At 42.8% G+C, this 12641-nt stretch overlaps 1 protein-coding gene across 1 annotated transcript in view; it reads left to right on the forward strand.

Moving 5' to 3' along the window:
• Positions 1-9678: 9678 nt before the first annotated feature.
• The window catches only part of serinc5 (serine incorporator 5), a 76508-nt gene continuing 73545 nt past the window's right edge, over positions 9679-12641 (forward strand). The window contains exon 1 of the mRNA XM_043706685.1: positions 9679-10065. Coding sequence (XP_043562620.1) covers positions 10039-10065 — 27 coding nt within the window. The 5' untranslated portion in view covers positions 9679-10038. The remainder of the gene's footprint in view (positions 10066-12641) is intronic.

Genomic DNA, 12641 nt, shown 5'->3' on the forward strand with positions numbered 1-12641 from the left:
TGCAGATTCAATGGGCTGAAAGGTCTTTTTCTGTGGTGTAGATCTCTATAACTCCGTGCTTTATCTGTATATGTTTGCAGATCCTTTATATCCTCATTACAATACATTCTCCTATCTATTTTTGTACCATCAACAAATTTAGATACGCTCTGTCCCCTCACCCTAGGTCTGATCTTTGTGTCACTCCACTAGTGACATTTTTTCAACCTGGAAAAGACTGATGCATCTTGACTGTTTATCGTCTGTGTGTTAATCAACAACCCTCAACCCACAATACTACATTACCCACAATACTACATTACCCGTAAAACAGTGAGCTTTGGAGTATTTTGCGCAGGTTTGGGCCTCATATCCCAGGAAGGATGTACTGGCTCTGATGCATGTTCAGTGGAGGTTTGCAAGAATGGTCCCAGGAATGAAAAGCTTAACATATGATAAATATTTGAGGATTCTGGGTCTGTGCTCAATGGAGTTTAGAAGGATGAGAAGGGATCTAATTGAAACTTACAGAATACTGAATGGCCTGGACAGAGTGAATATTGGGAAGATGTTTCCATTGGTGGGAGAGACTATGACCTGAGGGCCCAGCCTTAGAGTAAAGGCACGACGTTTTAGAACGGAGATAAGGAGAATCTTCTTCAGCCAGAGAAAGTATCTGTGCAGTATTTCTGTGACATTTTATTGAATGCCTTCTGAAAATCCAAATAAATGATATCTATGCGTTCCGTTCATCAACTATACTTGTTTTTCCTTGAAGAGCCCTAACAAATTTGTCAAACAATTCATTGGATGCACTGAGTTTATTGACACTGAGCACATAGGTTCTTGTCAATCATCCATGTCGATCCCTGTCCATGGTGCACTTTGCTATAATAATATTGTGGAAGGAGGAATACTAATCACGGAAACCAGGTACTTGGACAAATCTTTGAAGGTAGTTGAGCAAGTTGAAAATACTGTTAAAAATACATACAGCATGTTTAGGTTTGTAAACAGGGATATTGAGTACATTACTCAGAAAACTATTGAATGGCATATCTCAGGAGTAAAGTACAACTAATACATTATGAACCATTAATCATAACATAAATATTACTTAATCTCCCCAAATGTCAAAATAATCCAAGTAATGGAAACTTGAAGTGACGCCAGAATTTTTTTTTTCTGATGCTGTTATTACTGTATATTGCATGCTCTGAGTTCAGAGTATCCTTTTCATTAGCAGTATACGACTCACAATGGATTCATTAATAATGTTGTTTAACATCTTTCTGCGCTCCTTTCCTGGTCCTGGTACACTCTCCTTCTGTAGATCAATGAACAGCTTCTACATCATATTATTTTCATAGTTGCTAATAACTAATTAAATAATACAAACATCAAGATCCGATCCATCGACCCCATTTTCAACAAAGAAAGAGACCTTGCATTTTAAAAATATTCTTCGCAGGAAGTGGTATTGCTAATAAAGTCAACATTTGTTGCTCATCCTTATGGACTTTGAACTGAGTGGCTGGCTAGGACATTTCAGAGAATGGTTAGTTATTAACCACATTGCTGTGGATCTGGAATCACATGGAGGCTGGACCAAGTGAGGGTGATAGGTTTCCTTCCCTCAAGGACATCTGTGTATGAGATGGGTTTTACAACAATGGCTGATGTTTCATGATCATCATTATTGAGCTTTCAATTCCATCTTGGTCCAAATCTCCTGGGGTAAGATCAGAGTTTCAGATTATGAGACTAAGTGACCCAGTGGCTTTTTTTCTGATGATGGATCAGAGAGAGTCTGGGAGGAGCATAAGCTGGTATTTAAGGCCGGAAGAATTTGATGACGTTTGATGTGGTGAAGTCATGGATTGAGTTGTAGATGTAGATGTGGCCAGTGCGATTTTGGACTTGCTGGAGTTTATAAAAGATGTGTGACCCTAATAGAAAAGTCAATGTGGACTTGACAAACATGTGGATGAGGATTTTACTAGAAGTAGAAGGAGACCTGGAGCAGGGATGGACGATGTCCCAGTGATGAAGATTGTTTGAGATTATTGACAAGTAAGATTCGAGGTTTGAAGCTCAGCTCAGGGTCCAATAGAATCAAAGTTCTAACCTGCCAGATTCAGCCTGAATAACCTTAGGAAGACAACAAGAATTGGGGAATATAGTTTTTGATTGGAGTCATGTCAATGTCTTCCAACTTGTCAATAAATTGGATAAAGCTATAGTTCATTTGTGATTGTGTATTAGAGAAGCAATCAGAGAATACAGTGGTGATACAACAAATCATCAAACTGCATGTTATGAGTTGTAACATGTGGAGGATGATCACATCTCAGCTGGTGATATATCAGGAATAGAAAGGAACCTAAGATGGACTTTGGGGGAACATTCAAAATAATCATGCAGAACAGGGCAAAGGTCCTTACTAACTATGTTCACTCAAGTACTAGTGAAATCAAGCAAACAAGAAATTATTGAAAACAATGGAATAGCAAATTGGGTTGAAAGCTTCCTGGAGCACATAGAAGGCAAAGAGGATTACTCCCATGATGGTAATGCCCATAATTTTGCAGAAGCTTGACTAGGGTGGTCTCAGTGCTGTGACCAGGGCAGAAACAGACAATTGATACAACAGCAAGTGAAGGGAGAGGTGAATATGGGGCCGGGTATTGATGACCTATTGAAGACCCTTTCAGAAGAAAGAAGAGTTGGAGACAAAGCAGTAGTTAGAGACAACAAATGGAGCAGATGGGTTGAAGAGTAAGGAAACAGGGCCTGAAGAAAGGGAACCACTGGTAATGCAAACATTATGTTGGGTATTATGTACCTAGAATTTTACTTAGGGGGCAATCATGGGTACAGGAGAATTGGGAGAAATGTACAGCATAAGTCAAAGGCATAAATCAGACATAATGAGATCAAGAAGCTGGATATTGGTAGAGATGGATGAGGCCAAAGCAGCCAATTAGATGGTGTTTGTTCTGTATCTATGTCAATCAAATTGACCAAACATGTAATGTATGTCTTCATATTTCAAGGATGCAATCATTTGTCTTTGCATTAGACAACTTACATTTTATCATTGTTGTCGTTGAAACCTCCCACAGGATACCAGGATGTCCTAATTTTTAATCAGATTAACAAACAGACTATTTCTATTGACAGACTCTTGCCCTGTTTCTAACTGCAATATTTTCTTCTTTGCTATCTGGCAAGTCAGTTCTTCTTTTCTGTGACTTCTTTGTGATCCTAAAATATCTTGCTATTTGTTAATTATATGGGTGTTGTTTTAAAATTTAACTCATGGGATGTGGGTGTCACTAGCTCAGCCAGCACTAATTATCCATCCCTAATTACCCTGGAGAAGGTGGTGGTGAGCTACATATTTGAACCGTTGCAGTTTCTAGGCAATTAAGAAGAGACTAACAGTATCAAAATGATATGTATGAAAACCCTATTGTGATCTGATGCATTCTATTATTAATTTTTAGGCTACTACATAACTATATCTCAGTATATCTCCTATTGTTTCTAGCTCCCCAATTATATCTTGTTCTAAAGTTATCAATTCTAGATAGATACAGTTTGTTGTCTCAATGTTTCTTCTCAGTCATTTTTTTCACAGGATTCATTGCTGTACTTTCAAGCTAAGATGGGCTTCAGTAGATAGGAGTTGTCATTGAGAAAAAAAGTCTTTGGCATTGCCTCAAAGGTAAATCTAAAATTATACCAGGATTTGGCAATGAAAATGGAACTGTGGTTTTGCATTTAAACCAGATGGCCATGAGCTTAAACATTTAAAGACTTAAACATATAAACAGGAAAATAATTTTCAAGGAAAGAGTGGAGGTGATTAAGAACAAAGAAGACCTTCTTGCGCAGGCAGACACCTGAGGAACTAAGTGCTTTAGATCTGTTTTCACAAACGATGATAAAGCCAGAGTCTTAGAAAAGGAGTGGGCAATAGAGAGATTGAATAAAATCAAAAGAGATAAAGAGCAGATACTTAAATGATTGGCTACGCTCAAAATAGAAAAGTCAGCCTGTCCATGTGGGCTGCATCCTGTGTTGCTGAGGGAATTAAGTCTGTACAGTACAGAGGTTCTGTTGACAATTTTCCAGTTCTCCTTAGATATGGAAGTGATGTCAGAAAACTGAAGGATCTCACATGTTACCCCTCTGTTCAAATAAATGGTGTGGAGCTGGGAAGGAGGGGAGGCATAACTAAAGATCAGCCAATGTATAACGATGGTGAGCTTTCCAAGGTCAAACAATTGCCATTCATAAAATATGGATTTATAAAGGATAATGAACGTGGTGTTTGAATTGATTTGAATTGAATTGGCTTTATTGTTGCATATACTGAAATTAGTGTAGTGAAAAGTTTACAAGACAGCATCTTAGGTACAAGATACCTAGGTACAGATTCTTGAGTACAAGTTCTTAGGAAATAAAATGAGAAAAATAAGAAATAAAAGTCCAACTTTACAAATCGTCGAGTAATTAGAAAAATAGAGAAGTAAAAAGCTCAGAATAACAGTTCCTAATGGTAAGATGTGATGTTATATAAATAAACTTTAGAACAGTGTTTGAACCATGGGATTTAGGCAGTGATAACATGGTCCTTGTCTATAATAAATGCTGAGAGATAGATTCTTGATCAGTCAAGGAATCAAGAGTCATGGGAAAAGGAAAATGGAAAAGAGGAACATTGGATCAGCAATGATCCAATTGAATGGTGGAGCAGGCTCGAGGGGCGAACAGCCTACTCTTGTTCCTATTTCTTATGGTTTTGTGGTCTAACAGTGATGTTGGGAACTTTCTAAAATTCATTCATGAGGCATGTGCATTGCTGGCAAGGCCAGCCTTTCTTGTCCATCCCTAACTGATCTTGAGGAGATGGTGGAAAGCTGTCTTCTTGAAATGCTGCAGTCCACTTCAGCGACATGAAGAGGTTTGCAAAACTGAGGTCATTCTTCGTTGAGCAGAGCAAGCTGAAATGAGATTTAATATAGCTGTTCAAAATTGTGAAGAGTTTTGAAAGAGTAAAAAACAAACTATTTCCAGTGGCAGAAAGCAGAAGACACAGATTTATTGGCTGTAGAATCAGAGGCATGATGAGAATTTTTTTTAAATGCAAGGAGTTTGGATCTGGAGCATCGCTGCTTGAAAGAGTGAGAGAAACAGTTTCTGTATTAACATTCCAAAGGGAATTAGAAATAAATGGAAACATTTGAAAGTTAATGGGAAGAGCCTGGGGATTTGTTTTACTCCTTTGAGGATGTGGACATTCTGGCATGGTTAGCTTTTGTTGTCAGCCTTTAGCTGTCCTTTGCACTGAGTGTCTTGCTAGGCTCCTTCAAATGACAATTAAGAGTCAGACACAATGTTTTGGGCTTGGAGTCATACAGGCCAGGTAGAAGTAAGAGAATGACTAAACAAGATTGAACATGACTCATGGATAGCTAAAGAAAAGAAATGGCAAAACACACATTTTTATAGATCTCTGATTTATGTCCCTAAACTGCTTTCCGGTCAGTTCATTAATTATGAAGTGCAGTTCTTCTTAAGTTGGCAAATCATAGAATCCCTACAGTGTGGCAACAGGCCATTTGGCCTAACAAGTCCACACCGATCTCCGAATAGCAACCCACCCAGACCCATTCCCCTACGCTATTGCTCTACATTTACTCCTGACTCGTGCACCTAGCCTACACATCCCTGAACACTATGGACAATTTAACATGACTAATTCGCCTAACCTGCACATCTTTGGACTGTGGGAGGAAACTGGAGCACCTGGACGAAACCCAGGCAGACACAGGGAGAATGTGCAAACTCCACACAGACAGTCGCCCGAGGCTGAAATCGAACCCAGGTCACTACACTATGAGGCAACAGTGTTTACAACTGAGCCACCATGCCACTCATATGCCAGCATAATTTAGATTTATAACAGTCTTACTATTTACCTATATTCGTCAGGCATACAACCTGAGAACAACACATTTTCAAATTGAAAATGGCAGGAAGTGCAGTAAATCTTTCTCTCTGCACCATGTTCCACTCTGAGGTGGCCTCATACCAATTTCTATACTATTGCTCTTACCATCTTTGTAAGGCATCTACAGTTTCTATCCCTTATTGTACTATACCTGAAAGGCCTTAATCATTGATCTTGCCTCATTGTACCTTTGTGACACTTTCTGTAAGCTCTAGTGTGTCCCTCAGCACATGATCATGCCCCATGCAATGTGCCAGACTTCAACACTCAACCAAGGGCAACTCCTTGCACAAGAAGGCAATCAAGCATTGGACAGAACTAAGAGACTCTTTTATGATGTTGATGATTCTCCAGGCATAGTTGATGTTTATTACGATATTCCTCCCTGGGTCCAGCCTGTAGAACACGAAGTCCAAATTCATGGAGTTGCTTCAGAGGAATCTCAAAAAAAAAAGCAGAGCGATTCTTTCCACATCTTCTTCACAGAGGCACATTCCACAAAGAGTTGTCGCAGCATCCTCTTCCCCAACAAACCACACAGAGGACAATCTGTGATGGTGGTGAGACGCTGACACATCAGAAAGAAGGGTTGTTCACATTACTAGCCAAACAATGTCTTGTAAGTTCTGACAGTGAGGCATTCTGCCAAATGACTTTGACAGTCTGCTCAGGGAATCGTCCAGCAGGATCTACCATCTAAACAAGACACAAAGAACTATGGATGCCAAAGATCTGAAACAAAAACAGAAAAAAGCTGGAGAAACGTAGCAGGTTGGCCAGCATCTGTGAAGAGAAAGCAGTGTCAATGTTGCAGCTCTAGTGACCCTTCTTCTAATTGTAGCTCGGAAAAAGTGGTACATATGCTAAGGACAGGGATACATATGCTAAGGACAGGGATGGGGAGAGGTTAAAGAAGTAAGTGATAGGTGGAGATAGAATCCACGTGGAGAGAAAGACATTTGGGTAGAAAAAGGAATGAATAATGGTGAGCCAGGGAGAAAGAAAAACCACTAATGGAGAGCATTAGTGTGTGAAAAGGCTTTTGTGAATGCAGCCCATGTATTCACAAAACCTGGGACGTGGGGATGAGTAAAAGACATGGGAGAAGGTGTTCAGCCCTAAAATTGTTGAAGTTGATATTGAGTCTACAAGACTGAAGAGTTCCCAAGTGGAAGCGCTGAGCCTCGAGACAGAGATGTTGGCCATGGAAGATGGTGGTGTATTGAAGTGGAAGGCAAGCAGAAGCTCAAAATCATTTTTGCAGACAGACCTACTCTCTCCTATTCCTGCAGGACCTTGCTGCCCACTGCCTGATGAACTTTACGTAGAGGTGTTTTTATGAATGAACATCTCCACAAAGGACAGACTACATAGCCTGGCCCCAAAACTTGGAAAGCTCTATGACAATGTGGACAGCCTCCTCCATTGTAACACTGAGGACGGGTAGAACCTCAGCATGTGGTGACATTTGGTATTTCTTCTGGAGGGTCCAGGCACAGCTGGATGCAACTGCTCATAGAGGTGGCCATCAGGAATGTCAAGTCAAGCCATCAGAGTCTTACCAGACCATAGGACTGCTCTCTCATTAGAGAGAGAGAGATGACTGGTGGTGATTTAAAGTACGCATACCTCAGGTGAGGGGAGGGGTTGAGAAGGAGGGTCCTTCATGGTAACCTCAGCCTGTGCTGGGAATTAAACCCACTCTGTTGGCATCACACTATTTTGCACACCAACCGTCCAGCCAACTGAGCTAAACCAAACTCCCATCAGGAATGAGGGCAAAGGTGGATAATGTATGATCCAATTCCCTTAAAATGCCAGGATTGAATCTGCCTCTGCCACCCTCTCAAGGCAGTGCATTCCAGGTCCATTTTAATTTGTTTTGGTGCCATTGGCATGTCACTCTATGAATCCACTGGCAATCTCCAGCTTCTGTCCAGTCCAGTACTTGGTCAATCCACAAAGAGGATAGGTAGCAACATCCTTCCATGGGTTAAGATAGCAATTAAGAGGAAGGAAAGTTGGGCAAACTGTGAGAGGGAATCCTGAGGGACAGGATTTACATGTATTTGGAAGGGACTGATTAGGGATAGTCAGCATAGCTTTGCGCATGGGAAATCCTGTCTCATGAACTTAATTGAGTTTCTTGAATAAGTAGCGAAGATGATTGATAAGGGCAAAGCAGTGGACATGATCTATATGGACTTTAGTAAGGTGTTCGACAAGGTTCCTCATGATAGACTGGTTAGCAAGGCTAGATCTCATGGAATATAGGGAGAACTACCTATTTGGATACAGAACTGGCTTGAAGGTAGAAGACAGAGGGTGATGGTGGAGGTTGCCTTTCAGACTGAAGGCCTGTGACCAGTGGTGTGCCAGAATGATCAGTGCTGGGTCCATTGCTTTTCATCATTTATGTAAATGATTTGGATGTGAACATAGGACATATAGTTAGTAAGTTTGCAGATAACACCAAAATTGGAAGTGTAGTGGACAGCGAAGAAGATTACCTCAGAGTACAATGGGATCTTGGAGTTTAATTTAGATAAATGTGAGGTGCTGCATTTTGGAGAGGCAAATCAGAGCAGGACTTATACACTTAATGGTAAGATCTTAGAGAGTGTTGCTGAACAAAGAGACCTTGGAGTGCAGGTTCATAGCTCCTTGAAAGTGGAGTCGCAGGTAGATAGGATAGTGAAGAAGGCGTTTGGTATGCTTTCATTTATTGGTCAGAGTATTGAGTACAGGAGTTGGGAGGTCATGAGGCGGCTGTACAGGACATTGATTAGGCCACTGTTGGAATTTTGTGTGCAATTCTAGTCTCCTTCCTATTGGAAAGATGTTGTGAAACTTGAAAGGGTTCAGAAAAGATTTACAAGGATGTTGCCAGGGTTGGAGGAATTGAGCGACAGGGAGAGGCTGAACAGGCTGGGGCTGTCTTCCCTGGAGCGTCGGAGGCTGAGGGATGACCTTATAGAGGATAACTAGACAACATATTTTCCCTGTGGTGGGGGAGTCCGGAACGAGAGGGCATAGGTTTAGGGTGAGAGGGGAAAAATTTAAAAGGGACCTCGGGGCAACTTTTTCACACAGTGGGTGATGTGTGTGTGGAATGAGCTACCAGAGGAAGTGGTGGAGGCTGGTAGAATTAGAACATTTAAAGGGCACCTGGATAGGTCTATGAATACGAAAGGTTAAGAGGGATATGGGCCAAGTGCTGGCAAATGGGACTAGATTAGGTTCGGATATCTGATCGGCATGGACGAGTTGGACCGAAGGGTCTGTTTCCATGCTGTACGTCTCTATGACTCTAAAACACCTTTAAACGAGGCCACTATAATTCTGAATGAAGTCCCCTGAATTTACCCTCTACTTTTCAGGTTTGTTTTACGTGCCTTTCGACCTTGGGGCTTTTTGAAAGCGCTTTACAGGTGAATCAGTGGTGTTTTCGGTGTGGAAAATAATGATCCGTCGCATATTGGGAGAGGAATACGCAGTCAGATGCAAGCTAAAGCAACAAGGAAAAGAGCGGTCAATTTAATCCGAGCACAAACTCCTGCTTAATGAAGCGAAATGGGAAGTCTGCGGCAAACTGGTGTTTTTTGTGTGTGTCTAGATGATCAGAGGGAGTTTCCTTTAACAGCTACCGAAACCTGCCACTGAAATTGACGTCTCCGGAAGTGAATTGTTATCCAGGACAGAATACACAGGGAGAGACAGGAGAGAGGGAGTGAACCAGGAGCTGGGCTCCGCCTGCCCTTGTGTGTGTGTTTCAGAGAGAGAGGGACACTGTTGCTGCTGCTTTGTGTTTCTGGGGCGGCTTCTCGGCACATCTTCCCTCCTCCCGCCCCGGGAACTCCCCGGCTCATATTTAACCTCGTCCCTCAGGCCATGATCGGCAGGAGGTAGTGGGACAGTGTGAGGCGGCAGCACCTCCTCGCCGCTCTGTAAGATTTCCCCGTCCCCCCTCCCCAGCCTTTGGTGAGCAGCTTCGGCGGATCCCCCGGTGGGTTGTGTAGCTCCGGCCTCTGACCGAGATGTCCCTGCCCTGCTGTGTATCGCAGGTAAGATCCGCTGGTACTGCTGGAACAAACCTGACCCTGAGCCTTTCAGCCTGGACTCTTCCACTCAACCCAGAGGGCAGTCTTGTTTATTATTCAATATTCATCTGCGCCGTCCGATCTTGTGTTTGCTGCTGCCTTTTGTTTTGAGTAATTTTAAGCCTGAGGTTTGCAACAAATTGTTGGTCCTGCACCTATATCCGCGGTATATCACCCTGTAAGGGGACGGGGACATTTCAACCGTGTTTAGCACATGCCCAGGCTGAGTAGGGATGGCTGGAGCTTCTGTTCACTCCCGGGCAATGGAGATAGTATCCGGTGGGTCAATGTTTAAAGAACGAGAACTGTCTTATGCACCTTTTCAGATCTCCCCCAGCATCATATTTAACAGCATTTAAGTGGCTCTGTTTTGAACAGGAAACGGGGCGAATGGTTACGGTCGAGCCGCACCCTCAGCGGTTAATATATAACAGGCTGGACTGGTTCCGAGTTGTTCACTGACTCCCGGGGCAGGAAGGTGCTCCCGAGGTTGAGTCATACACACTAGGTTTCAGTCACTTTTCAAAACACACATTCGGGTGTGTTGCTGCTGCTGCTTTCGTTCATTCGCTGGGCAATTATTTTTAAAAAGAAATTGTTTGCAGTGCTGTAGACAAAATGCTGCTAACCCAGTCAGCAATTTAGACGCTAGAGAGAAAAAAAATCCAAACCGCCGTCTGTGTCTCCAGCTGAGGGACACAGAGTGAGTAAAATGCCACATCGCTGAACATTGACAGATGTAAACACTTGCGTGAGGAAATGGCTGATTCAGCTGCCTGTCCAGATCCAGATGTTAGAGACCTTTTAAAAAAAACTGCAGATGCTGGAATCCAAAGTAGACAAGCAGGAGGCTGGAAGAGCACAGAAGTGGACGTTTCGGGTGACCTGAAGAAGGGTTACACGTGAAAGACCAACTTCTGCACCTCCCGTTGCTGCCTGGCTTGCTGTGTTCCTCCTGCCTATCTATTTCAGATCCCGATGTTGGCATAGGAAGAGATTATGGCACTGCTTTTCCTCTGGATTCAAGAGCCATGTTAAGATAGCTCTCTCTCATTAATCAGCAATAATATTCCCTGTACACGCACAGCACTATGAGGGGAGGAAGCTGCAGAGGTTTCCACCCAGCATTGGTGGTTGAACAGTAGTGTGGTTTCATGCCAGCATGTTGTGTGGCTTGGAGGGGAACTCCCCAAGTGGTGGGATATGCCTGGGCTGCAGAAATCGCAGGAATTCTTGGAGGCCTGGGCATTACCAGTACTGCCCCCTTCTCTCAATTTCCTCATCATCATTCATCCCGTCCCCCATGTTTATTAAAGCAGAACAGTGTGATAAAAGAAAGGAGGGTATTGAATTTGGAATGTGTACTACCCATTGCACAATACTGAAGAAAACCAGATTGCACCTTCTAAATGAAATATTGTTAGTGCAGGTATTCCGGGGCTATGCCCTCTGCAATAATCAGCCCCTGGCTGGAGTGATGATGGAAATGTTAATAAGTTCCTGAATGACAAGAACACACAGATATCAAGAGAGCTTGGATAAAAATGCTATCACTGGATGTGGGTGTCAAGGCTGGATGAGCTTTTATTATCCGTCTAGACAAGTGGTGCTTTGTAGGTGGTGGTCAGGTTTTGGGTGTCTGGAGGTGCTCACCGCAGGATTCTGAGCAGGTAATCTGTTTTTCTAGCCACCGTATTTGTATAGCAAGTAGGGCTCTTGTGGTGCAATAGTAGTGTTCCTACCTACAGGCCAGGAGAACTGAGTACAAGATCCACCTGCTCCAGAGGTGTGTAATAACATCTCTGAACAAGTTGATTAGGAGGGAAAAAGTGGCTGGCGCAGTTCATTTTCTGGTCAATGACAATTCCCAAGATTTTAATGGCAATACTAGATTTTGATTGCTCAACAAAGAGCCAAGGTGCATTTAAATTTCCTTCTGTTGTGGAAACCTCTCTAAGCTATTTTGAAGTTGGCCAGAATTATTAAAATGATCCTGACACAAGGAAGTCAGCTTGATTCAGTAACCTAGCTACGTAGCAGGCAGGTCATACAGTCATAGAGATGTACAGCACAGAAACAGACCCTTTGGTCCAACTCGTCCATGCCGATCAGATATCCCAAACTAATCTAGTCGCATTTTGCAGCACTTGGCCCATTTCCTTCTAAATCCTTCCAATTCACATACCCATCGAGATGCCTTTTAAATTCTGTAATTGTATCAACCTCCACCACTTCCTCTGGCAGCTCATTCAATACACACACCACCCTCTGCATGAAAGAAATGTCCTTTGGGTCCCTTTGATATCTTTGCCTTCTCACCCTAAACCTATGCCCTGTAGTTCTGGACTACCCCACCCCAGGGCTGAAAATGTGTTGCTGGAAAAGCGCAGCAGGTCAGACAGCATCCAAGGAGCAGGAGAATCGACGTTTCGGGCATGAGCCCTTCTTCAGGAATGAGGGCTCAAGCCCGAAATGCCTGAAGAAGGGCTCATGCCAGAAACGTCGATTCTCCTACTCCTTGGATGCTGTCTGACCTGCTG

This window comes from Chiloscyllium plagiosum, chromosome 2 (genome assembly GCF_004010195.1).
Source record: "Chiloscyllium plagiosum isolate BGI_BamShark_2017 chromosome 2, ASM401019v2, whole genome shotgun sequence".
NCBI lineage: Eukaryota > Metazoa > Chordata > Chondrichthyes > Orectolobiformes > Hemiscylliidae > Chiloscyllium > Chiloscyllium plagiosum.